This window comes from Podarcis erhardii, assembly GCF_964252035.2.
Source record: "Podarcis erhardii genome assembly, chromosome: 2".
NCBI lineage: Eukaryota > Metazoa > Chordata > Lepidosauria > Squamata > Lacertidae > Podarcis > Podarcis erhardii.
In genome coordinates this window covers 56,896,481-56,923,958 of record NC_138498.1, presented here as the reverse complement: position 1 = coordinate 56,923,958, position 27,478 = coordinate 56,896,481, and the positions used below count along the sequence as shown (strand labels likewise).

The window sequence follows — 27,478 nt, the reverse complement described above, 5'->3', positions numbered from 1 at the left end:
CATAAAAGCAAATCAAGGGAAACAAATGTATTTCTTGTTGTCTCCAAGACACAAGTGTAGCCCTTTATAGCTACTTCTGTGTCAACCAAACATCAAAACTCTTCTGCGATCTCCAGAAACGAGAATCTGCATATTTGGGCCAAGTATTAAGCCACACACTAATCTTTATTGCAGTCCCACCACTGTCAGAGTCTACTGGAGCAATGACTCGATCACAGCGCCTGATTTGGCAGAACGTTTTCTGTTTGGAGAGGAGAAGGAAAGTTATATGAAGAGAGAAATTAATGCTGTCAAATCAAAGTGCACATAACAGACAACAAAATCTAGAAACCAGGCTGATTTCAGGAGGAAGCTAAGATTCCCCCATTTAAGGTATGCACATGGTCACAACGAAACATTTAAAAGGTGCTTACACTGACATGTTTTAAAAAATGCTTAAAACATGTTAAACATGTGTCGTAATCAATAGCAACCATGGATTCAAGGGCAGGGAGAGGAAAGAGGTTGGGGGGGGGCAGGGAGTATAATTTGCCGTAGATTAATCTAATATACTTTTAGGGAAGCAATGTCCCTAAATACAGCTTTAAGTTCAGTACTGCCCTGGGCTAAAAATATATCCTCTTGGGAGAGAAAAGATTCTTGCCCACTTGTAAACTTGTGGGTGGCCAGTGGCTTCAATTCTCCTAATTGCAACCACATTCCATTTGAGAGCTACTTTTATTTCACTTCTATAATCTTTCACTGGTTCCCCAAGCAGAGTGAATGTTGACAACATTCACAAACGGAATCCTTTGGCCCTGGTATGCACACAGCAAAGACACCCTCAAATTTTGCAATTTTAGGACAGCTTCAGACATGCAACATGGGCATTCACTGAGTTTTTATTTGGCATTGAACAGAATGGGAGTGATGATGAAGTTTCAAGATGGTGCAAAACACAATATCCTATAGCAGTCTTACCTTCTGCCAGTTTTGGGTCTTGATCGGCCTTTGGAAGTCCTTGGTCTCTCGAGTTTCAGCAAAGACTGTCTCAGGCTTTCTTCTGTATAAGCTAGATATACATGGGAAAGGTCCACCTCAAAGGGCTGGGGAGGGGCCAAACAGACACTGTGAGTGGACATTTGTGGGTCATACCAAAGTATAGCATCAAAGTTGAAGGAAATTATACAAAAAATGCAAGTGTAGAAAGCTGGAAAAGGGTGGGCTGCACCAGCCTACATTTGCAAAGGATCACTTACATCTTTTTCCTTTTTATCTGGCACGGGAGTCTGTTTTCTCATATTATTTCCGGTATATGCCACACATTTCTTAAAAGAAAAAAAGAGAAGAAGATAAGGAAGGAAATTAGATATTGTGCCAAGTAACCACACTGCTGGGAGGTCTCTGGCTTCCTTGGTCGCAAGGAGGGCAATCTCGGCAATTTGAAAAGAGGCAGGTTTTCTCCTCAATGTGCCCAGAAGCACTGCAAGGGTGCAATCCTGGCCATGCACCAAAATCAGTGAAGTCAGTGTTGACAGGGCTCGGGTGCTTATTCATTTGAATTTATTACCGTATTTTTCGCCCCATAGGACGCACCAAGTTTTTTTGGGGGGAAATAAAGGGGGGGGAATTATTTCCCCCCCCCAGGCGCTTGTGGGGCCAGCAGCGGGGAGAAGCGCTCTTCTCCCCGCCGCCCGCCTGCAGACCAGGTCCGGGGACAGCGGGAAGACGCGCTGCGCCTCCCCGCTGTCCCCGGAGCTTGCGGGGCTGGCGGCGGGGAGAAGCACGCGTCTCCCCGCCGTCAGCCTCCAAACCACATCGGGAGACAGTGGGATGGCGGCATTCCGCCTCCCCGCTGTCCCCCGACCTTGTGGGGCTGGCGCTGCAGCTCTCTTGAAGCCTGGAGAGCGAGAGGGGTCGGTGCGCACCGACCCCTCTCGCTCTCCAGGCTTCAGCGAAAGCCTGCATTCGCTCCATAGGATGCACACACATTTCCCCTTCATTTTTGGAGGGGAAAAAGTGCGTCCTATAGGGCGAAAAATACGGTAATTACATTTTTATACCACCCTTTATCTGAGGTTCAGAGGGCCATTTACAGTATAAAAACACCCACCCCACATAGATAATTTATTTAAATAGGCCATAGATTGGAAAGGCCTGGGAGAAGAGAAGTGTTTTTGCCTGGTGCCTAAAGATATGTAACGAAGGCGCCAGGTGAGCCTCCCTGGCAAAAACATTTCACAAGCAGATGTAAGACACAGATATTCCATCTAATGGAAAGAGTGGACCACTTATTTTATACTGGATAATAAAAAAATGACTCAGGTAGGTTACTGCTTTTGTGTCTAGCAACACAATATGGGAAGTCCTGATAATAAAGGGGGTATAACATAAAAGATCAAGGTCCTTCAGGCTGTCCTAATGTTGCCCTGGTAGCAGCTGGCAGGGCAATAGAGCTTACCTGACCTCCTATCACCAGAGCTGCTGAGGCTTACTGGAGAGGGATGAAGTTGGTGCAGTGCATATGCACTGATGGAAGCCCTGAGTAGCTGTGCCTATAGTTTAGCACTGTACGGACTTTGCTGTCCTTCCACATCCCAGTAAGCCACACCAACAGATGCAGTGACAGATGACTAGGTATGTGCTGCCACCACCCTGATGACCGCCACTGGGTTTCCCATCACTGTTCCCATGCATTGCAGCTGTGCTTACGTACCAGCTGCCATTCTCCAATATCTTCATTCCAGTGAACGTAGTTTTCAATCATTTCCTTGAAAGAAAAATCAGAAGAGAAGGGGGGAAAGTAACACAGGTGCATGACCTCTGAGATCAGGGCCATCTTTAGCGGCGCCGGGGTGCAAAAAACTGCCCAGCGCCCCTAAGTTGTTAAGCTTTTGGGGGGGGGCACGCAACTCTCTCCCATGCCACTGCGGGCAGAGGGAGGAGAGCAATCCCCACAGAGGCTTGGGAGGGAAGCTGTGCGCCTCATGTGAGCAGTGTGCGTGCATGCGCTAGGTGGGCCTCTCGACAGGCCGCCAATCCCAGGTGCGCAAGAGGGCGTAGCTGGCCAGCTGCCTCAGCACCCGCAGCATAAAAGCCTGTGGCGCTCTGAAGGGCTCTGCTCCACTCAGCAGTGGCTGTTGACTGGCCTGGCTCTTCAATCCCCGGACTCCAAATCTCGGCCCTGGACTCTCGGCCTGACGCCCCTGAGAGCCTGGCGCCTGGGTGCTCCACACCCCTAGCACCTATGGGTAAGCTGGCCCTGTCTGAGATTCAGACACAACAAGGGCAGCTTGGGAAACTATGCTAAGGGAGGTGCAAGTATACAGCTTCTGTTAACATAACTGGTCCTGAGGGTGAAAAAGGCCGCTTCCGGGGTCATTATTGCTCAATCTCTCAAAACAAATACAGGGCTCCTTCAGTTATTGTACCTGATAATCCTGAGGTATAAAGTTGTCAATGATAAGCATTTGAAGACGAAGCTCCCTGCTGAGCTGTCGAATGTTCTCCAATAAGCCTTCAATTTCTCTCTGATGTTCTTGTTGCAAATCTGCCATCTATGAATACCAATTATAAAGCAAGCCATCAGGAAGTGACAACCAGGATCATCCACTAAGAAATGGACTATTCAACCAGACACATAAAGCTCGTGGTGTAAAGATAATCGTTATCATCCCATGCCAAACCTGGCATCATACTTAAAGAGTGTTTTCATGTTCAGTTCATTCTGAGAGAATGAACTTGTACCTGTCAAAGCCCCTTCCATCTGGTGGTTTTAAAAACGAACAAGCATTAATTTGTTTTCATCTTCTCCATTATTCTTTCTCCCCATTCTAACCATTTGGTGGAAAGTAATTCCAGCAAATGAAAATTACCGGTTAAGGAAGTTAAGGAAACCTACTTTTTATTTATTTTTTGGCCACTTTCAATTAAAAGGACATTCAAATTAGCTCACAGAAGAATAAGGAAAACAATGATGAAGCCAACAGGCATGACTTGATCAACAAAAAGCATGCCAGTTTAGCACCAGCATTAAGGCTCCTTCATATTGACCCAAGCGTGGAGGCTTATGCTGATGTCTTAACAGATGTGCTCTGTAAATGGTTGTTCTTCAAAATCAACAGAAATAGTGCTCACTTCCTTGGTCTTTCAGGCCCAACGCCAGATTGGGAGGATGAAGGGACCAACGAAGATGTCCCATGTTGTCTGGATCTCATATGGTCTTATAAAGCATCCAAGCTTACTGTATTGCTAGAGAAATTTTGAGAAGGAACTATGCAGAGGGACCCTCTTCTAGCACCCTTCGCCATCCTTAGAGGGGTATGCACATTTGTGTCAGTGTGTGTAGGAGGGTGCTGCAGTGTTGAGTGGGGCAAGGGGGGAACGTACACACATGGTTGTGCGTTGTGACCCCCCACAATAGTTTCTCATTTTCAAAATGTGCCTAGAAGCCTGAAAAGATTGACAATCTTTTACCTAACCATTGCACCATTCTGTTACAGTAGCACCTTGGCTTACGTTACCCTTGGGTAATGTAAACTTCGGGTTGCGAAAGTGACAAATCTGGAAGTGTTTTGCCACACATGCATGCGCAGAAGCGGTTCCTCCGGTTGCGGAAACCTCGGGATCTGACTGCAGCTCCGGAACGGATCCCATCCGCAACAGGAGGTACTACTGTATATCCCATAGCTAGAGAAAGAGGCATTGCTTACATTATCCACCAGGTGGCTCCCTTAGCAAACACTGAAGCCCTGGGAAATTTTCACTTCAAAATTTAGTTACTGCCACAGGCTTAAAAAAAAATTACTTTTGAACTGCTTCTCAGAACTTCACCAAACCAATGAAAGTGCATCTTCTTTGACAAGTCTGAATAAAGTCCACCAGTAGTTTTAATCAAAATTGGAAAAAAACAAACATATGATATACTGGTATAATAAACATAGCAGTAAAAAGGGATCTTCAGCTTGCTTAAGCTGGCTTTCCTGTAGAAATTTTTAGTGAATCAATTTGAAATTCAGCTCATTCCCAGACCTCATCAGGCAAATCATGTATGCCAAATTTCAAGTTATTAACTCAACAGGTGCCATTTTTATAAGCTATCGATTATTGAGGCTTACAAATAGCAGAGCATTTTTTTGTGCTGCGCACTTTCACTAAAGGGGCACTCAGAGGATAATAAAACTTAAGCAGAAGAAGAATAAACTGAAATAAAATCAATGTAATAGCATAAGACTTATAAAAACAATTAAAAGCTAACAAAACATTAAATAAGTCAATAAAACTTCTTCAGCTTTAAAGGAAGGAAAATAAAAATAAGATCAGTAGAAGACAAAGTAAAGTTTTTGTATAAATACGAAGAAGATCTGCAGAAGGGACTTGGAAAAGAGCTAAGAGCATCGGACAGAAGATCACCAGGTTGATGGACTATATGGAATAGGCGGAAATGACTGGCAGAATCCGAGACCAGGGAGAAGAGTCGGTGGAAGAAGATTGGAAAAAAGTTTAAAGACTATTTATAGAAATATTGTAAAATTAATGAATGTTAGAAAAATGTTGGAATGAAGTTATATGGCTTTAGTAGAAATGTTATAAGGAATTAGGTATAAATAGATTATTAGAGTATTAAAGGAAAAATAAGGCTAGAATATGTTAAGATAATTATAGGACAGAAAATAGAGGAAGAGGGAAAGGAATTGCTGAAACAATTAATAGAAGTGGAATACAAAAAGGGAGGTGTGAGGAGGTCATTGAAACAAGTGAATGAAAGATAAGATACTGAAATTGTATAATGTGTGCTAAACTGTCTTTGTTTTGTTTTGTTTAGTTTATTGTGTTAGTGTTGTGTAATCTTTTTATATTGTATTGTCTTTTTTTTCTTTTTTCTTTCCTTTTTTGTAGTGTTTAAAAGTAATAAATATTATTTTTTTAAAAAAATAAGTCAATGAAACCATCAAAAACCCGAGAGAAGAAAAAAGTTTTACTTGACTTCTAAAACAAAAAGATGGGTGGTAACTCTTGTACCAGTCAGGGGAAAGCATTTCACAGGTGAGACATAACCACTGAGAAGCCCCCCACCCCCCTGTTGCCACCAACCTCATCTCACCTGGCAAGGAAAATTAAGTGAGCTCTTTCCAATATTTTTTTTAATGCTTACGTTATCATGTAAGGCACACTGCACACTGATGACCCTGTATATGTGTGCATTGTTAGCATATACTAACAGTATATGTGTTCACTTACGTAAATAACCAAATACTCTGGAACAGCCATATGACTCTCACACACTCCATGCTATTTCCTTCTGTGGTTCTTTCTTACTCCCAACATGAGCAACACCACCTTTTCTTTGTACAAGAGTCAAGGGCCATTTGCATGTTCATATCTTTATGACACTTTATGACACTTTATGACACTGACCTCTGACTTGGCTGCCATTAGCATTGTCCAGACTTTTTTCAGCTTCTTGGTCTTCCCTTGTGCTTCCTCCTGAAGGCTGGTGTACTTTTCCTCAATGTCCAAACGCTCTTGCTGTTTGCAAATTATTAAAAATGCCACAAGTTAGACAGAATTGTCCAAAGTGATGTGCTGGTGGGAGGGTGCTATTCAGTCCTGGCTTTTGGGGATGATTCACTTAACAAGTGTATGTAGGAATCCTATGTAAACGGCTGCCTCACAGCACCACCTCACCTCCATTTTGTCCCCACACCATCACTTTGTTTCAAAAGTCTCTACTGGCAAGTTGTTATCACTATTTATTAAATTTGTATGCTGCTCTTCATCATAGAGCAGTTTACAGCATAAAAATACAAAATGAGAACACAAAATGCATAACAAAAACAAAGAAATAAGCACCTTCCACAAACCCATTTAAAAGACCATAGGATGTTGAAGCAGCCAAGGAGAGAAAAAGGTGTCACTCTTTTCTTTATTGCCAGCTTCTACCTCCTCAAGCCCTGCAAAGTCTGAAGCATCCTTCTTTCAGCTTGCTGTTCTCTTACTCCCATTCCTCTCTATCCTTCCCTTCACTGGGACAGCCTTTATGGAAGTTAACCCACTATTCTTTTTTCCCCCTTTGTAAAGCTCTGACGCCATTTCTGTGGCTCCCACTCAAGTGCCTCTGCTACCTCTACTGAAGTTCTTGCAGTGATGCATGCTGAGCTCCTGCACATTTTAGTTTCTGGGCCCAGTTCTACAGCCAGGGCGTGTAGACGGAAAAGTTTCCCCTGGCACTAGAGCCAAATTCTCTCTAATCGTTTGTAATCTGGACAAGCTTATTCCCTCAACATGGACAGGAATCTTTCAGACACCAAACAGAAACACCTATCTTGAGCAAGTGTGATAGCACACTAAAGCGGAAGATATCTAATCTTTCAGGGATCACCATGTTCTACAAACGTCGATACCATCTCCTGCCTCTCATTTCAAATGTGCCTTCGTCTTGCCTGCACATGCACAACATGCAGGTAAAGAAAAGTACTGTGAATGCCTTTTCAAAACACAGCAATTGAACAGGGCAGCAAAATCCAACCTCTTTCTCTTCAAGCTCCCTCCGGAGCTGCTCTGCTCTTTTCCTACGCTCTTCCAGCTCCATGTTGGATTCTTCTAGAAGCTTCTCCTGCTCCTCTGCTTTTGCCAGTAAGTCCACACCTCCCACGATCACTTTCTTTTCCAAGGCTGACAACTTCTCCAGAAGAGACTGATGTTCTTGCCTGGATAAAAACAGGAAGGGAGGGGGAATCGTAACGATTCTAAAGCTACATACAGATCTCCAACTTCAGTTGAGGGCCCCCCACACTGCATGCCCGAAATCCCAAACAGTTTCCTTTAAATCTAATAAATAAATGTAAGAAAACAAGCAACCACTGTAGGAAGACTTAAGCCTGTTCCTTAGTGCTTGCTTAAATTTAGCTGGGCTGAACAGGGCCTACTTTTCAATCCACTAGGGGCTGCTAGAAGGAGACAGTCTCACCCTGTTCTCTCAAAAATCTCTGTTAGTTTGCTGTCCTGCTGTGCTCTCAAGATGTTTGCAAAGAGGGCAAGACAGAAGGTTCTAGATCTTGTCCCCACTCCCAGTTCTCTTTATTTATTTAGCATCTTCTGTAGAACTGTGCAAACTGTGGGGGGCAGGGGAGAGCATTAGACAACAGAGGCTTTATTAAACCCCGTCAACTCTCCTTGGTACAGACTAACATCTGAACAGCCCCACAGTATATCTGTGGTGCGGGGGAAGTTGTACATATTGGAGAACTGCATGTAGGCAAGGAATGCATGTTTGGAATGCATGGCCTGAAAGTCTGTAGAGGGTGGGATGGAGAGGAAGAGAGAAAGCTTTCTTTAGCCTGTGAACAATCACAAAAGAGGGATATGAAAAATGCAACTGTATGTGTGGGGTGTATGCATGAGCATTCCAGTTACATTTGGGGTCTTTGGAGTGTGCAAGTCTCCCAAAGAAGGTTTTTAGAGTGCATGATAAAGTACGCATGCCCAAAGTGTCAATGAGCTGTTGCAAGGCAGGGTCTATTGCAGGTATGGCCAAACTCGGCTCTCCAGATGTTTTGGGACTACAATTCCCATCATCCCTGACCACTGGTCCCGTTAGCTAGGGATTATGGAAGTTGTAGTCCCAAAACATCTGGAGGGCCATGTCTGGTCTATTGCCACTGTGAGCAAGATGCTTCATAAGTTAACTTCTATACCTTGACAGGCAAGCAGTGTGTGTGTGTGTGTGTCTCTGTGTGTGTACACACGTGTACATACAATTCAAATCCTCCCACTTTGGGGACCTTGCCAAGATCCCAAATGCACTTGAAATGCCCCCAACCACATCTCAAACCAAATCTCAACATGCCCTTATCACCAATGAGCTGTGCCACCTAAGAGACTGAGCTATGAAGCAGGAAGTCCTGGATTTGAATGTCACTCCTGCTATAAAATCACGATGGAGCCTTAGGCAGGCCACTTTCTCTCAGCCTGAGCCCGACAATCATACCGATTTGCTTCACAGGATTACAACCATGTAATTCTATACAAACGGCAAACATGATTCTATTCCAATTTCAGCATTGCTCACTGTGCTTTAAGCAGGTCTTTCTCCCGCTTTTCCAGCTCTGCCCGGGCCTTGTTTCTTTCTTCTTCTTCCATATCAAGCTTTGTTTCAAGAGCCTTCCTTTCTTCATCAATCTTCGCTTGCATCTCTATCATCTTGTCAGGAGAAACTTTCTTCTTTCCTTTCAGGAGAGCCAAGTGCAGGTTTAAATAAATCAAGCATATACATACATACATACATACATAGTCCCAATATGTGAATTATCATTAAAAAAATTAGATTAGTTGTTATAACAAGAATTAAAGAGCCTACGGCTGCTACTATTAACTCAGAAGCTACAGGAATGCACAACTGTAAGAGAAAGAAAGAACAACACTGGTGATAGCCCTGCTCCATCTTAGTGATTGTTTTTTAATTATTTACTAGGAGCTGAAAGTTTTATCAAAATATTTGCCCTGGAGCATTTGCCCTCAAAAATGTCCTCTAGCCATATAACAGAATTCTAATTTATTTAGAGGCGTGAGTGATTTTTAAAAACCCAAATAATTATCATAACAATCATCTGCTGAGAATCAGTGATTGGAATGAAGAATTGTAACAGGGAATAAATTGCTGATTTAGAAAAGGACAGTTGTATATCAAATTAATTGCAGAATGTTTTCTGTAACTCAATCAATTTGGAAGTTACTTTAAAAGACACACAACAGCCACATGTACCTAAAGAGGCCAGCACTTTAAAACTAATAATTAGAATGTATATAGTCAGAATAACAGAAAAATAAAAGATATATGTATGAAGGAACAAAATTAATGTGACAGAAGGGGTACAAAAGCTAAAAGCAGGTTTGCAAAACCAAAAGAAAACTCTTTGCACTGCGATTTGAGGGAAGAAAAAGAAGGGTGGGGGGAAGGAATCATTACTTTGTTTGCCCCATTTTGCTCTCCCCTCTCTTGCCCCCACATCTTAGGCTATCTGGATACATCTAGACTGATTATATCTTGAAAAGGAGCAACAGTTTTATTGCTGCTGTAAGGGGAAATCCCTTAGACTACCCTTGCTCTTTCCCACAGCTACATTTGGATAATGTCACACACAGAAAAGCTTTGCTCAAGTGGTGACAGTTCAGTGTAGAACTGCATTGGATCCATTAACACTGTCTAAGATATTTGGGGGCATCTTGAATGGAGGTCTGAGAGAAAAAGCTAGGCATTCTTAACAAAATATTAAGCAGTTTCAACTGTATTAGATGGAGTGCAAATCAAACACACCAACCTGATTGATCTTGCATTTTAAGAGGAAGAGGCAAACAAATCGCAGAGAGGCAGCACACGCACAAAGGAAGTGGGTGGGGAGGGAAAAAAGAAACACATTATTGGCTTGATTTGTTTTACAAAAAGAAAAAAAGAAACAAGATCTTAAGTAAAAGCATTCATCAAAATATGCTTCCATAGACAAAAAGAAAAGAAAAACCAGCAAATTAAAACTCCAAAATGCAAGATTAAATGTGATCATCGCTGCCCCAAATTATACTGAAGAGTATCATTAATCTTCAGTACATTGGAGGATAACATTGTTTCTCTCAACAATATTATGCTAAATTCTGCTGTTCAAGCTGCAAGCCTCTCACAAAGATCATGCTCTAAGAAACATCCAAGAGGGTGATCTACTACCCTCAGTTAAAACCAGAGCATGTTGACGTAGCCAATTGCCATAAATGTCCAGTTAAGCTTACTTGGCGTTTGAGCAAATTGCCAATCGGCTGTTGCATCTCACATGACCAATCACACATGTAGGAGAGTTCATAAGATTTCAATGTTAATTTCAGCTGGGAGTTGCACAGTTTTGTTTCTAGAAACTCAGGTGCTTCCACAGAGGCAAAGTGGTAAATTTTAGCTGGTGCCATCAAAGAGAAGTAGTAGCATTGGGGGAGAAGGAACAAATGCAATGAAAACATGCAACATGCAAAGAACAGGAAAGGGGGAAAGAGGTCACAGAATGGGAAGAACAGTTTTTGTTAAAACCTGAAAGCCCAATCTATGCCACACGCTCCTTTCAAGCTCAAGGTTATTTTGCGGACCGAAAGTGTTCTTCAAATGAGAACATCCCGTTGTGATTAAGATCAGTGGTTAGAAGCAGAAGATGCAGCTCATTTGTTTCCAACTGTTAATGAAAAGGGCCTAATAAAAAACCCTTGAACCCTGTTCTACCTCATCAGCACCAAAATTGACATGTCTACCCACAACAGTTAAATGCTGCAACTTAGCAGCTCCAAGATACACAGTAAGTCCCACGGGTGGAGGGATTTCCCAGTCACTCCTTCTGATGTGCAGAAGGAGAAATGCCAACACATATTGTAGAGGATGATGGGAAGTGGCCTCTGCGCAAGCAGAGCTTTTTGGCCCAGGAAAGGAGTGTGAAGTTTTTTCTTGTTTAGCGATAAAAGAGTTTCCGCCAGTTTTCTGGAAGATTACAGAACTATGCACACTTGCTTAGCAACTTTTCCAATATATATATATCTAGAGAAAGATTGTTAACATCCTACTGAAATATATATGACTGTATATCAGTATAAAGATATGATTTTAGAGAACATCACCCAATGCCAAAAAATCCACTCGTTTCCTGCCACCTTATATGACCAGTACTAACATGCATTCTTGCCGTCCTCGGCTATTTAGCCAAAGATTAATCTCAAACAGTTCTCTCCCCACCACCCTCCACAAGAAGTTTGCAGCAGCAAAGGGAAATAAAAAACATGCTTTAACTTGGGTAGGTGGGTGGGGAAGAATTCACATTTCACTCAGAACAAAACCAATGTTGTGGACAGGGAGCAAAATGCAGCATCAAAACAAAGAGTGCAAAGGTTATGGAAAGGCCAAAACTTCACTGGATGACCAAAGAGCTCCCACTCACTAGTGAAGGATTTATCCAGAGGTTTCTCTATGACAGAGCATGTAGACTCTGAACTACTGCTGCTGCTACTGCCTGGAAAACAGAGAAGCAGGCCCCATGGAAAACCCAAGAAAGAAGAAACAAGATGAAAGAAACACATGCTAAGCATTAGCTCTAAAGGACAAGAAGCTCAGAGAGACTGGTTTCATGTTGCACAATCCCATTTTCATCGTCTTCCTGTGTACAGCTGCAGTGTTGCACATGACTGATTGACCCAAGTCATCTTAGTGGCTTAGATAAAAAATAATAATCAACTGAGGCAATTGACAGTTGCCTTGGTCTCGGGGAAAGTGTGCCTCTCTCACTTCTTCTAGCAGTCAATGTGGTGTTTTTCAATAAAACAGTTTCGGTGTTGGGTCACTTATTAACTGTGACTAGCAATGAATAAATGGGAAACTGAACAAGGACGCAATCTGGAAGAAGGAAAAGGACGCAGACCTTTAACATTGGAACAAAGACATCTGAATGGTAGCACCCCATGGTCTACGGCTCAAAGGGATGCAGCCAAGATTTACATTTAACCTCAAGTCAATAATTGAGCATGTGGAGGGGGACTGCACTTCTGAATTACATCTCATGAGAATGTGAAAGAATGCAATAGGCACCATATCCCATCCAACAGGTTAAATAATTTCCTTCTTCGGACCATTATTTTGAGACTCAAATCCATCTTCCCCATGCCAATCCCTGTCACAAAACTAATGAATAGCTGTGCATGTTTTCACGTGTACAGGGATAACTGGTAAGCTGTGTGCTTAATTTGGTTCAAACAGCACCATCACTTACTTTAGAACAAAATAAAAAAATTCCTTCCAGTAGCACCTTAAAGACCAACTGAGTTAGTTCTAGGTATGAGCTTTCGTGTGCATGCACACTTCTTCAGGTATCTGAAGAAGTGTGCATGCACACGAAAGCTCATACCTAGAACTAACTCAGTTGGTCTTTAAGGTGCTACTGGAAGGAATTTTTTTATTTTGTTTTGACCATGACAGACCAACACGGCTACCTATCTGTTACTTTAGAACCTCTTTGTTCCCACAAAACTCTGGCAGTTGAGTGGAACACGGTGACGGATGGGCAATGAAGCAGTTTTTGAAAAACTAGCTTCAAAATTACTGTTATGATGACATAGGCAGGTAGCTTCACCCTCAGAAACATCTTAGTTTCATCTTAGCTGCCCGACAATAAGAAATCATCTTGGGTAAGAATAAAGCCAGCAGTTGTTATTACTAAATGAGAGTGACTCTTCCGCTCAGAACTGAATGGGATCAGAGATCTTGCAACAAGCCTGCACACTGCTCTGAAACCGGAACAAATCTGGAGGCAGCATGACCATAAATAAGCCTGCTCCTCTTCACTGTGATCAAGGAAATTGTCAGGATTTTTATTAAATACCCACTGTTTCAGAATGAGAACACAGATCAGACAGACCATCTAGCAATACTAGCTTTTCAGACCCATAAATGAGCACTAGTTGCACAAAAACACACACCAATCTAAGCAGAAGACAGAAACCCACTGAAGGAATGTCAACAGAGCAGACACCTATTTGTTTTTCTAATGCAGGAAGGATTTTGACCCATTGAGCTACTCATGATTTAAACAGATATAACACAAGGCCTGTTCAGGCATTCTATCCCTCTGCCATGCATGGTAAAGATAAAGAAAATTCAGGGTTGCGTATCACCTTAATGCATATAGATTGGGTGCTGGGAACCGGATCTTTACTTCCCCCACCCTCCATGGCTCAGTGCTGGCAGGGCCCTCCCAGCTGGCACTGAGATCATCTCCTTCAAAGGTGAAGAAACCCATCAGCTGATGGGCATTGAGCACAGCCCCATTGGCTGCACTAGAGAACTACTAATGGGAAACTGCCTGGCGCACCCAAATCCAAGCATGTCTTTAGTTGTCCCACACCTGATGTCACATTTGATGTCAACTGTTGGGCAGGTGGGTGTGACTTGGGGAAAACAGTTTTAAAGTCTTAATTAGGACCACTGTCTTGCCCTACTAGGCCTGTGGACCATAGGTTCCCCAGCACTTATGAAGACAACAACATTCCAACCAAGAGATTCTGCATTCAGTTAGCCACAGAATCTCCTTGCCCTGTTCTCTGGCAGGTCCAATATGCAGCTGCATATGTTTTAAATATGTCCAAATAAGTGCAAGACCTCCCAGCATGGGGTGTCACAGTGAGGAAACGCATGAGTGTGAGGATCTGGTCAATATCCTTGGTGCTACAAGAGGCTTATTTAACAAGAAAAAGTTTGCAAAAACTTCAAAGTATTCAGTTGATTCATGTTTAAATCAATTTAATTATTTGCTTCTTTAGCCAAAGGTAAAAAGTATAGATGGGAGCATCACTTTTGCCTAATCTGCTTGCATGTAAGCCTGAAATTAGTTTACAGAATGCATCAAGTTATACTGATAACTTGGGATTGAACTTCAATTTTCTTTTCACACTAGTTTAAAAATGTGCTGTGAGGGCTCAGTGTTAAAATCATGACTTTGCATGTGGTTTAAATGGATGAAATTATTTCAGGTTTATGATTATGTTGTTTGGATTATGTTGTTATGGATAAAATATATGGATTTCTATTTACAGAGAAAACAGAATGCCAGTGGTCCCTGGTTCCATCCCTAGCATGTTCAAGGAGGCCTGGGATAGACCTCAGTCACACCCCGGAGAGCTGTTGCAAATCAGTGCACACAATGCTGAGCTAGATGGCCCAGTGGGTCTCTCAGTATAAGGCAACTGTCTTTAGAAAGAAATGATTAAAAGACCCATCACCACTGCTCCCTCATTCCCAAAAGGAAGATAACAGAAGGATGCAACAGATTTGCAGATGTGGCAAGGTGTTTCCTTAGGAATGAGCATGGCATAAACACAGAGAGGCCCATACAGCAAACTCCTTGGCAACTGTGGCTGAATATCAAATATGTTCACAGCTAGATCTCTCCAGCTACACAATCAAAATCCAGGCACTAACATGTTGGTTCAGTGGAGCTTGCTTTCCAGTAGTATTTTCAAGAGTCAAGTGTATATCCTAAAATAAAAAAGCCTGTACTAAGTACACCAAAGTATTGAGACAAGACAGTGACCACCTTGATATGCACAACCCTTGACAGTTTATAGCATTTCATACAACCCAGATTATCCGACTACCCGTGCACCCTCCCTGTTACAATTGCTGAGAAAAAAATCAACCAAGTACTCAAATACCTGTGAATTCCTGAACTATGTCACTTAAGAGCCACGTTATTCAAGAAAACTAGCACAAGTGTGTTGTGCAAGCGGAAACAGCATTTATCTTTTAAGTAAGCAATTCCAACACTTCTAAAAGAGCCATGATAATTACAGCAAAATACAGATAATTAAAAGGCTAACTGCAGCTATTTTTTCAGCACCTTACCTCTTCGCTTCTTTCGCTTTTCTCCATCTTCTCCAATCTCCCCATCATCATCTTCATCATCATCTTCAGAGCCACTCGTCTCAGAGCCAGAGATCTCTTCCCCTATGGTATTATTGTGTTTTTTTAGCGGCTTATCCAAGAAACAGACACTCTTCAGTCAGTGCTCATCTACAGCTTATTGTTCCATTAGCGAGGCACCCATACACTTCATTATCTTAATTTAAAACACCCTAGTTCCATCCAATTTCCTTTCCCACCCTTCCTAGAAAATTGGACTGCAAGGAAGCCTGGCAGACCAAACAGACTACCATTAGCAGCTGGATGTGGGCCTGGTCTTTATCAAATTGATTTTGCTGTATCCTTTGACATCAGGCAGGTGCCTTTGCTGTGCCTTCAGTAGTTTCCAGACTTTTCCTCCGGGTGGACCATGTGAAAATATCAAAGAATCTTAGCAAGCCACTTAATGATTTTTCTACCTATTGTAACAATTGTATTGAGCTGTGCTAGATGCTGTGTGATTTCTATTGCTTTTTATTTATTACATTGTGTCTTTTTGTATTACAGTTAGAATTTCATAGAACAACTAATAAAATATAAGATACAGTATAAGAGAAGCAATAAAAATATAATTAGAAATCAGTATGTTTAGTGCACTACATTTTCAGCTACTGCTCACCAGACCACTTGAATGAAACTTATAGACTACTGGTTGTCTGTAGACCAGTTTGGGAACCTCTGTATTATTATTTTTAGTGCCTGCTAAAAGTATTTTTATTTAGGCAAATGTATCCAGACATGTAATAGTTAACATGTGTTTTAATTTGCTTTTAGCTTAACTGTCAATTTTAATTATAAAAATACTTTTTAAACACTTTTTATTAACAATTTTAATGTGGTTTTTGTGTGTGAACCACTTATAGGTTCTACTTTCAATCAAGCAGCATATAAATTTTGTTAAATAAGTAAAACACTAGTTGCAGGCAAGCCTAAACAAAGAAAAACAAGTAACCGGCAATCTACTCTTAGCTCCAGGTGCCATCTAGTGGGCAGATGTAATATTTTACTGAAAGGAATTAAGCACTAATTTGAAGTTCAGAGCAAGTATGATGTAGTGGTTCAAGTACTTGACTTAGATTTGGGAATACTCGGGTTCTAACACAATGGCTTAGGGGTCAGTTGCTCACTCTCACTAACCCACCTCAAAAGGTTGTGAGGATTAAAGGGGGTGTCATTCTGTACACCCCACAGCAGGTCTGGGGAACCTTTGGCCCTCCATGTTGCCAAACTACAATTCCCATCACCCCTGGCCATTGTCCATGCTCGCTAGGGCAGATGGGAGTTGTAGTTCAGCAACACCTGGAGGGCCAAAGGTTCCCCACGCCTTCCTATGAGGACAGGTTCAAAATCTTTAAGCATTTTAACAATCAGAATTTCTCTGCCATTTGGAAAATTATAAAGGTAATTTCGACACTCAGTGCTATTTCTACTACCTGCTTGTAATCTCTATTGAAAAAGAACTGGTAGAAAAGAGTTGGCAGGTTACCTTCCTCCAACTTTTTCTTAAGTTCTTCAATTTCTTTTTGAAATTGGCGAAGCAAAGCATCCTTTGGATCTTCATTAATTCTAGCCTTATTCTTGATGTTCTTGGCACGGTTGGCATATCGCAGAGTGCTGATAGTCTCGTCGTAATTGTAGTCTGCTGGACCAATGTTTGCACACTAAGAAAGAAGAATAAAGCTATGTACAAAAAGCTGGGTGGAAGCAAGAGCCTAGAAAACTACAGTTTGAAGAAAAACAAAGTCAATTCTACAGACTGCACAGCACAGTGATCACATTTAGGGGAAAGTTTTGTCATCTGTTGGCCATGGAGCTGCTCTACAGATCTCAGCCCAAAGCATAACAGAAGGCCAAATGTCTGTTGTCCGGCTGTTAGAGACCCCTACTTGGTTCACAAATTCCTGTGCCCAGGTTTGGCCTGAACTTATACAGGGGGCACTCCAGTTAGGAAGCCTAATATATAAAGAGGTGGCTCCATAGAATCACAGAATCTAGTCCAACCCCCTGCAATGCAGGAATCTTTTGCCAATGTGGGGCTCAAACCCATGATCTTGAGATTAAGAGTTTCATGCTCTACTGCCTGAACTAGCACCTTTCCTTTAATGCACAGAAATGTATAAAGTTATTTATCGATGTGGTTTGTGTCTGCTTCACCAATTGGTAACGCTTCCTACATTATACTAAACACACCAGGCTAAAAAAAATGTTTCTGTATGCATTTGCCTGCTTTATCATGCTTTCAAGAATTATGCTAACCCAAACCCTAAACATGGAAAGCTAAAACTTTACATTCATACCCCATATTGTATATATTACTTATAAATAGAGGGTGGAATTCAAGGTAGCGCTAAGTGGGGTACGCATGCAGACAGAGGTTTACTTGTGCAACAAGACCTTCCCCCTTTCCTTCCCCCACATGCCCCCCAAACCTGAGCCAGAGAAGATTTAAGGTATATGGGAGCACATAAGGACGGGGGGAGTTCAGCTGTACTAGCAGACATTGTTCCATGTATACAGCAACTTAACTGAATCCCACACACAATTTTGCAGCAAAACACATACTTAAAAAAATTCCCATTAAGGGCTGGTGTGGCATATTGTACAAGCTGCCCAACTGAAATCACAGCTAAGTGAGGACAAAATGGGAAGGAGGGAGAAAGTGCTGTGTGGAAACTCCTTGGGAAGGAGCATAAAGGAGAAGTAGCAATAGCAGCTATTACAACAAGCTGTTGCCTCGGCTCACTAGAGCATTATGGAACTGAATGTGACATTCTCATCATTACCATCATAGTTTTAGAGTTGCCTCCAAGGGAATCCTGTAGCAGTCGAGTCAGTTTAGAGTTCCGGTAAGGCACATGAGTGCTCTTTCCATCCACTAATGCAGAAATGACATTCCCAAGGGTAGAGAGGGAAAGGTTGATTTTGGTAGCTTCCTTTAGTCGTTGCCCAGTGGCTCCAGTTTTTGCTTGCCTCTCTGATCCCTTGAAAAAGAGAGGGGAGAAATTTAGAAGGGATGGAAAATCCCAGCACAAGCATTTTCTGCAAATGAGAGCAGAGAACACTGCAAAGCAGCTAGAAAAGGAAAGAATGGGGTTGCCTATTTGAATAAAACAAGGAAAGGGGAAACTTCACTTAATCAAGAAGTTCATACTTGGTGTATGACTCAAAAGCTGCACCCCAGAAACACTGCAAGGAACCCCAGGGCAGATGACATCCCTAAAATAACAACTGCTAGACTTGAAAACAAGAAGAAAAAGAAGTATTACAAAGCTACTGCACTGCAGGAAGAGGGAACAGTGGGATCATTTTTATTAAATAAAACATTCCTAGCCCTCATTATTGCAGAGCCAGAGGGGCAGATCATGATTGCTGTGGGTTATAAAAGGCACACAGGCTGAAAGGCAAATAAAGTTCCAGATATACTGTTTTTTTATTTGAGGATTTTCAGGAACAAACACTGTATTTTAAACACTGGGAGGCCGAAAAAGTCCAGCTAGGACACAGACGTTTCAACTGATCTAAGGGAACCTACTACATTTTTCCAACAAACCAAGAATCAATTCCCAGAAGAAAACATGCCACAGATCCTCATCCTCCACAATTTTAATGATAGTTACATAGTGAAAGCTTTTAAGACTCTTCCTGCAAAGTTATGGTCTTCTTCTTCCTTGCAACTGAGCTTGGGTGAATTTGACCAGGTTGTCCCAATGCTTTGAGCCAGCAATCTTTTGTGAGTAAGCACCACTTAATACAGACACACTTGCTTTTGAGTACCCGCACAAGATGGCTCTGAAAGAAGGGTCTCCTGTGATGCCTGTGATGGCATCTCAGCCCTCGTGTTAAGACAGCCCAAGACAGCGGCATCAGAAATGCATGCAGCAACTTCTCCGCAAGAAATGAATGTAGCAACTTACCGCAAGGTCTACTAAGTGCAGTTTGCCCATGCGCACATGTATATTCCCATCAACACCCTTCTCACTGCACTCAATTGTAATTGTAAAGATAGCATGGGAACGGGAACTGTGCTCATTCATATTAGTGGCACCAACAGAACCTATGTACAAGTAAAGGCTTATGTTAACAATTCCATTTAAAAAAAATTAAATTTTTATACTGCCCTTCAACTGAGGATCACAGGGCAATTTACAATATAAATGCACAAAGATGCATAACAATAATAACATGTGAAACAATAACAGCACCCCAACTGAAATAACACTGTTTTGACACTACCAGAGCAACTGCAACACTTTGCCCAGATTATTGTTTCAAAAACATTCAGGTATTGTGTATTTTCCTAAATTGGATGGCGTGTCTCTTCTTTTCCACAAGAGCATAAGAGCTCAGCTGAAGAGCCAGTGTAGTATATTGATAAGATTTGAACCAAATCCTTCCTCAGTTATGAAACTGAGTAGCCTTACTAGACTTAGACAAGTCAACCTATCTCTCAGTTTAACCTGATGTATAGGGTAATTACAAAAATAAAAGCATCCACTGTGAACTGCTTGGATAGTGGTTGGTATGCAAATTAATAATTTAGAAAAGCTGCAATAATTGGATGGTATCCAACTAAATCTTTCTGTCAGCCCAAGGATTTCTGACTGTGCAATGGAACTTGCAGCCGTGCCCACCTCAGAGACATAATGTGTCGACCACACATAACGGAGGCAAGAACAGCTAGGTGGCTATGTGCAACTTACGGTTTTTGTGACCAAGTGTCATAATTCTGTCCATGTCATCCGCATTGTTTACAACATAAGCTGAAAGATCTTTGATATAGACTCCCACATCAGGTCGTTCTTTAACCTATAAGATAAATCAGGCAGTCATTTTGGGAAAGCGCCTAAAAACAGCCTTTAAAGAAATACTGCCCTGTGTCCCTCTGCTCACAGAAGAGACTCTGAGTGGAAGCTTCTGTGAATGGAAGGTGGAGGGGGGGAAAGGCAATTTTCACTTACTTTTCACCAAATAAATTCCAGAGGATTAAGGAATTTTTGGAACACCATGAGAGAGGGTGAAGAAGAAAGTGAGAATTTGCAAAACATAATTTCCTTCACTCTTTCATTCACAGAAGCTGTTGCTGGGGTGAAGAGTTTTCTGATGAGTGGAGTGACATTTGGATACAACACTTTGTATTTGCCCATTAGTAATTTTGTTATACTATTCCCATTGCTCACTAGTTTAAAAGTTATTGGCGCTTACCTCCAGCCTCTGTGTCTGGTCCTTCCCCAGCAGGTCTCGCACTTCCTCATTGTAGATTTCCAAGTAAGAGACTCTGACCAAAAACCTGAAGTTTAATGCACCCAGAAAAAAGAACATATTCAGAATTAATTTGTTCTTACAAGCAAATATACAAAACACGAGACTGATATAAAACTAATAATGAAGGGATCTTATTTCAATCAGGAGGTTGGAGCATGTTTCCTGTAGGAAAATGTGAAAGCATTTTTGACTTTGGGGGACAAGATGCAGCCAAAGTGGGATCATGATGCAAGATTACAAAACAATGATGTCACAGAGAGAGAAAATAATCATCCTCACATTAGAATGTGACCATGTAATGAAACTGAGAAACAGTAGATCCAGCACATACAAAGGATATTTCTTTGTATAACACATATTGGTGAAATTCACCGTCACAGGATGTGACCATGACCAGTGGCTTTAGTAGGAAATCAGACAAATTCATGGAGGATGGTTTTGGGTAGACATAATAGCACAAATAGCTAAACTGCAACCTCCATGTTCACAAGTAATCCAAACCTCAGTCTAACCTAACACCCTAAATACCAGATGAAGGGGAAATGCAACAGACTGCCTTGATTGTGGGCTTCCAGGAAGCATCCAGCTGAGAATGTGTTGAAACAGGTTGCTGGATTAGTTTTGGCCATTGGCCTCACCCAGCACTGGTGTTTTAGGGTTTGGGGGGGAGGAAAGCAATTAAGTGATTTACCTTGTATCACCTTCTGCCTTTGCAATGTGGCCAAAAATATGAGCAAAAGAATTTGGAATGATCCCCCTGAGTTCTGGAACAGCCCGGACACCTTCCATAGTAAATGTTTTCCCCGTTCCAGTTTGTCCATAAGCAAAAATGGTGCCTGCAATATAGGGCAGAGAAGTTGTTAATCCTTTCTTGGACACCACCAGCACTATTAAGACAATACAATGTAAATAGCAATGGTTGGGTATGAAATAATAATAATCATGGTTTAGCTTAGCATGACGTGCACCAGCCACAGCGAACCTAACACACTCCTACCTCCTTAGTTTTGCCTTCACTAAACCATCTCTTCATATTTCATTTAAACTGAGGATTGAAATTTAACATTACCTCTGGTCAGTTTCACTAGACTGTGGAAGAAAATTGTTACTTATCAAGAAAGCATGTATCAATAGGACAAGCACAGAAGGGGAAACCCATTAAAACTGATTTTTAATGGATTTTTTTCTCAGCAGTATTAACTAGCAGCCTCCATGTACAAGTTCAGTAACACCCTCCTCTAATTCTAACACAGGCCCAAAATTCACCTTACTTGTCATAGTAGGGTACACATTACTGTACTAAGTGCAAAATACACACCTTCCCCATTTACTACGAAGGGTACAGAGTCCCATAATAAGGTCTCTCTCTCTCGCCTTAAAAACAAAACAAAACTTCAAGGTTTCTATATGAATGCAACTTACACACCAGAAGGTGGGGGGGACGACTCAAGTATATGTATCCAAATTCATTCATTCATTCATAGATACATACATACATACATAATGTGAGAACAGGCCTATAACAGGAATTGGAGAAACAGCAAGTGAAAAGTCAGGGATGGTGTCATGTCCTGGCATGGACACAATGCTAAACTATGGTTCAGTGCTATGTCAATGAGCTTGCTAAAACTTTGACCTTGCCCATCTCCTCCTTTAATGCAGCTGTGGGAATATTAGTAGTTTCGTTTAAACTATGGCTTATTGGACAAAGCTAGGACCTGTGTTTCATGATCCTGACTTTTTACTGTGAGCGGGATGCAGTTGCTGTTAACAGGAAACAGACCCTGCCAGTCTCCTCCTTACAGCATCACTGAAAGAAGAAAGGGGAAAGAGGAGTGCAATAGAGCCCAAGGTCTGAACAGGCTGGTGGGTGTTGGTAGTCCAACTGTATCTGGAAGGTACCATGTTGGCTATCCCTGGACACAACTATTTCTCTAAACAAAAGTTGCCTCTGCAACAAGGAGAGGAAATCTACATGCTGTCTGATGGGGACTAGATATGATTCTAAGAGGAGATTATAATGCAGAAGGATGAATATTATGTAAGTGTGTGAACAGGGATATTTGCAATGCTTAATAAAACAAGGGTCAGCTCTAGAAGGATGTTTACTACAAAACGAAGTCCCTCATACCATCATTTTTATGCAACAAAGAAGCACTTACCATTATAACCTTCTAGAACAGAGTCAATAATTGGCCTTGCAGTTAAATTATAAACATCAAGTTGTTTGCTCTCTGGTCCAAAAACGGTATCAAATGTAAATGTCTTGGGAGGTTCATTGGAAGAATCTGTTTTATGGACAGTAATAGTGCCTCGCATTTCGTCGACATTAACTGCCATCTTGTAACACATTGCTTTCTCCCGTTCATTGAAAGGCCGGCAGCGAACAACAACCTTAACATTATCAGAATTGTCCGACTTCTCGGATTTGTTAATCTACATAAAGAAAGAAAGAAAATAACCAATTATAATTCATGAAAGAAGCAAAGCTCTAAGGCAGTGATCTGTAATCACCACCTACTAGATAACAACTATTTCTGATGGCAGAGAAACAGCATACTGTTACAATGATCCCTCAAATTCAAGGCCCTTCAACTTTTTTGTGTGCCTTGGTACCTGCTCAAAATTTGTGGTTGCCTCTGCCCCGTACCCAAAGTGGTTTTGAGGAAAGGACTTGACCCTGACTTCACCACACTTTCCTTCGATGGCCACGGACTCTCCCATGCTTCCCATATCAGCTCTAAGCTTGGGAAAAGGTCTACAAGAAACTGAAAAATCGACCTTTGCTTAAATTTATTGTAGATGCTTGTTTTAGATACTTGTACACTTTTATTCTCAAGATATAAGATTTATTTTTTTTTTAAAAAAGCAGGGGAGGGAGCAGGGATTACCCAGCAGATTAAGAGGTACCCTGTACCACTGGAAGAATTATTCATCCCTCTCCTGGTCTGGGGCTTGTTTCAGTGCTCCAAGATCAGGGCCTGAACCTGTCCCAACCTTGGAATTGAGGCAGAGGATCATCATCCCCACACTTGTTGTGCACTTGCGCTGTATCTCCAAAGACTTAAATGCACAACTTTAGGGTTCATTTCCAGCTAAGTTAAGGCGAAGGCTGGAACTTATTGTACTTGCCATGGTGAGCAGAACTATAGGCCCTTTCCCAAACTTCCCTGAGTTCAAAGATGCTTCCCCAGATTCTCCAAATGAAAGAGAACATCAACAGACCAAAAAAGAGGGTGACGCCAGAATATTGGAGCACCAATATCTCTTTGGATTGCAGCATACATGTTTCAAAATTAAGTCAAACTGCATTGCAGATTTTTTTGTAAAATCCCCAAATTCCAAAAGGGTTTACACCATATTTAAATGTGTTACATTTGCCAAGTAAAAGATTTACACTGAGATTTTTTTTCTAGGTGAACCATATTATAAATACCATGCAGTGAAAGAACATTGCCAATATCAATATTATTTGATATACATGTTTGTAAACAAAATGATTTAAAACAAAAAGCTAACAAAATAAAACTGTGAAGTTCTGCATTTATGCAAAAGTGAAAAGAAAATTAAAAAATTGAATATGCAAGTCTCGGATGAAAGATATTTGCCCTGGCAGCATTTCAGGTGAAAATGATCTCAGGACTGTAGCTGGTTACGGACTGGACATGAGTCAGTAGTGTGATGCAGCTGCAAACAAGGCAAATGTGATTTTAAACTCCATTAATCAGTCCAACTTCATTTGGAATACTGTACCATGTCCAGTCATGGATGCCATGCTTAAAGAAGGGCACAAACTGAAATATGGGTTCAAAGCAAGGCAACAAAGATGGTCAGGAGGAAAGACTGAACAACAAAGATGGTCTTATGAGGAAAGACTGAAGGAACTGAGTATATTTAGCCTAGAAAAGAAAAGAAAAACTGATGGGGACTATATACTCTTCAAAAAACTGAAGGGCTATCACACAGAAGAGGGCAAAGACTTGTTATCTGCTGCCACAGACATTAGCTCAAATGGGCTAATATTTGAACACTAGCAGAACTGCCTGAACAATTTGACATTAGCACCAATTACCCAGAATAGGGTTGGGGGTCTTGCTTGATGAAGGTTTTCAAGCAAGAGGCTGAACAGCAACTTGCTGGGGATGACCTAGTTCTGGATTTCTTGCAGCAAGCTTAGTGGTTGGACTAGATAGCCTGCAATACTCCTTTCAATTCTAGAATTCTAAGTCAGATATGCATTTGCACAAGGTGGTATATGGGCAATTTAAGCATCAACAGTACAATCCTAACCATATCTACTTAGAAGTCAGTCCTATTGATTCAATAGGGTTTACTCCCAGGTAAGTGGAGTTAAGACTGAAGCCTTAGCCTCCATGTCATCCTCCGCCAATATGTATTGTTTAAATTATTATTAATTGTATACCACCCTATACCTGTAGATCTCAGGTGGCTCACAACAAAAAAATACAGTATAAAAAACACAAAATACATAATAAAAACAAATACAATCCAACAACCCCCCCCTTCAAAAGGGCATCAAATGTCAACCAGCCAAAGGCCTGGTTCTCTATATTACATATCTCAGAATCATAAATCTGAGCAAAGGCATAGGCAAATGGTCCTTCTATGAAAAGCAATAGCAGTATTGGCAAGGTTTTTCATCCGCTCCTTAATTTACCTATGTGCTTGCATCCACTTTGGTGGGTGCCATCTGGAAGGGTCCTGCAAAATTCCCTATGTGTGTGTGCATTCGTAAACCCTTTGACCACTCCTACTTATCAGCAGTCGAAACCCACACTTCACCCAAATGTTGCTAAATACAATTCACATCAAATCCAGTCACCATTGTTAGGATGGTGATAACCCCCATTGGATGATGGGGGGTTAAAAGCCAGCAACACCTGGAGAGCCACAGTTTAACCAATTTTGAGACAACTCTGATGTCTAGACTTTCACGCTAAATTGCCAGGAAGTCTTGCTGTAGAACAGCATACACGTTTAATAAAGTTGCTACAGCTTTACAGAGGATGCATATGACTTCACAGCAAGGAAATCACAAACACATCAAAAGGCTTTTACTTAGACACAACAGAATGCATTAAAAGGCTCTGACTCAGCGGTAAGTTCAACTACACATACATTGTGACATCTGTAACAACAGGAAAAAATGTTGGTTTTGCTTCAAAAAAAGTAAATGAACAGCCTCAGTGAAAGTTCACAGCACGGATGTAGGTATAAGGCATGATATTCTAATGTAAGCAAAATTAACATAAGCCATACTAAGTCAACCTGAGGAGATTTCAATGACTTTTGCAGGCTAAATTTGATTTCTGGGATCATCTTTTAAATATATTTTACTTTTATTTTTGCAATCACATCTCCCAGAAAACACTTATTCCACAGACTTCCCCAACATACAAAACTGAGTCAGGGCTTAATTCAACACAGGATAACCTATCCAGTCACCAATGCACACAGTACTGTAAATAACAAAACTTGTTCTGCCTTAAGGCTGAAGGCATTGACTGTGATCACCATATGACACCACACAATTTTATTGTGGAATTCATTTTGAAAGCTGCCTTTCAAGGGTCCCTACCCAGTATGGCATATGTCCACAACATCACAACAAATAATCACATGATTTTATTGCATATTTAAACATGGCCACAATCTGCAAAAACCTTGTTTTGAAAACTGCCTTCAGGGAAGGCCCTGCTCAGTGAGGTACATCTATCCACAGCATCACAACAAGTAATCGCATGATGATTTCATTCTGAATTTGCGGCTTCATACTGCAGGAATCTCACTTTTGAGAACTGCCTTCAGGGCCCAGGCCCAATGAACAGTATACATACATATATATGGTTGGCATCCATCTGTCTTGAGAGACATCAATGATGTGAAGTCAAACGGCTGCATTAGCAGCACCTAAGTCATCTCCCCGGGGCGCTCTCTCTCTCTATATTTGTGTGTGTACAGTGCTTTTTTTCTTTAAAAAACGTTTAGGGGTACTCTCATTTTGATTCAAGAAAATCCCCATTTCATAGTTCACATCGGGAAAAATAAGTACAGTAAATGGGCAAAAGTACAAAGGTTCACAAAATGTTTAGGGGTATGTGTCCCCCTGCGTCCCCCCAGAAAAAAGCACTGTATATGTATGCATGTATACACAAACACACATACATATGTAATATTCACAACAGCCCACATGCTTTTACTGCGAATTTTCCAATCGGTTCTGTAGGTAGCTTTTTCTTTTTAAAAAATCCGCTGTAAGGTAGATATTATACATAAGGTAGATAGATATTAATAGCATAGGTGAGGCAGATGTTATTGACTCCAGTAAGGTAGACATTATTAACAGCAGCAGCAGCAGCAGCAACACGTTTAATGCATGCGAAGCCACCACCCCCGGCCCATAAGCCTGCAGAACCGCCCGGCCGCCCCCTGCGGAAGCCCTGCAGCCCGCCGCCCTCCCGGCCCTTCACCCGCCGGCGCCGCCCCTAGCAACGGACCCGCAGCGCGCAGGGAAGCAGGGAGGGCGGGGAAGGGAAAGGGGGAGCGCGGTCTCTCACCGGCATCTTGCCTGCCTGCCTGCCTGCCTGCCTGCCTGCCTGCCTGCCTGCCTGCGCTGGACTCAGCGGGGCTGGAGGGGCTCCGGCCCGGGACTGCGGGGCGTTGAGGGAACAGGAGGCCGGCAGCAGCCCGTCCGCTTCGCTACAATAATGGTTAACACAATAGCCGGCCCCAGTGCGCCTGCGCCGA

General features: G+C 41.8%; 1 protein-coding gene across 3 annotated transcripts; it reads right to left on the bottom strand.

Moving 5' to 3' along the window:
- Nucleotides 1-12: 12 nt before the first annotated feature.
- On the bottom strand, nucleotides 13-27,478 carry KIF3A (kinesin family member 3A). 3 transcript variants are annotated; one of them, XM_081850150.1, is made up of 19 exons: nucleotides 27,289-27,478; nucleotides 22,873-23,146; nucleotides 21,402-21,546; nucleotides 20,651-20,735; nucleotides 20,149-20,254; nucleotides 19,363-19,502; nucleotides 18,232-18,429; nucleotides 16,935-17,109; nucleotides 15,392-15,493; nucleotides 11,940-12,011; nucleotides 10,299-10,307; nucleotides 9,050-9,206; nucleotides 7,508-7,688; nucleotides 6,397-6,507; nucleotides 3,411-3,536; nucleotides 2,696-2,749; nucleotides 1,239-1,307; nucleotides 961-1,085; nucleotides 13-241 (listed from the first exon to the last, which is right to left on the bottom strand). In XM_081850150.1, exons 1-19 carry the CDS (start codon nucleotides 27,292-27,294, stop codon nucleotides 193-195), a joined length of 2,184 nt encoding a protein of 727 aa, XP_081706276.1. In that variant the 5' UTR covers nucleotides 27,295-27,478; the 3' UTR covers nucleotides 13-192. The 3 variants fall into 3 exon arrangements, with proteins under 3 accessions (XP_081706276.1, XP_081706277.1, XP_081706278.1); XM_081850151.1 differs by lacking the exon at nucleotides 11,940-12,011 and having other exon boundaries at nucleotides 27,289-27,476; XM_081850152.1 differs by lacking the exons at nucleotides 10,299-10,307; nucleotides 11,940-12,011 and having other exon boundaries at nucleotides 27,289-27,476.

Bases quoted from the DNA above. Each gene is read 5' to 3' on its own strand.
- KIF3A (XM_081850150.1), bottom strand. The intron at 20,736-21,401 runs GTAAATCACTTA...ATTAAACTTCAG, and splicing joins AAGGCAGAAGGTGATACAAG to GTTTTTGGTCAGAGTCTCTT. The intron at 242-960 runs GTAAGACTGCTA...CTCTCCAAACAG, and splicing joins AGACCCAAAACTGGCAGAAG to AAAACGTTCTGCCAAATCAG.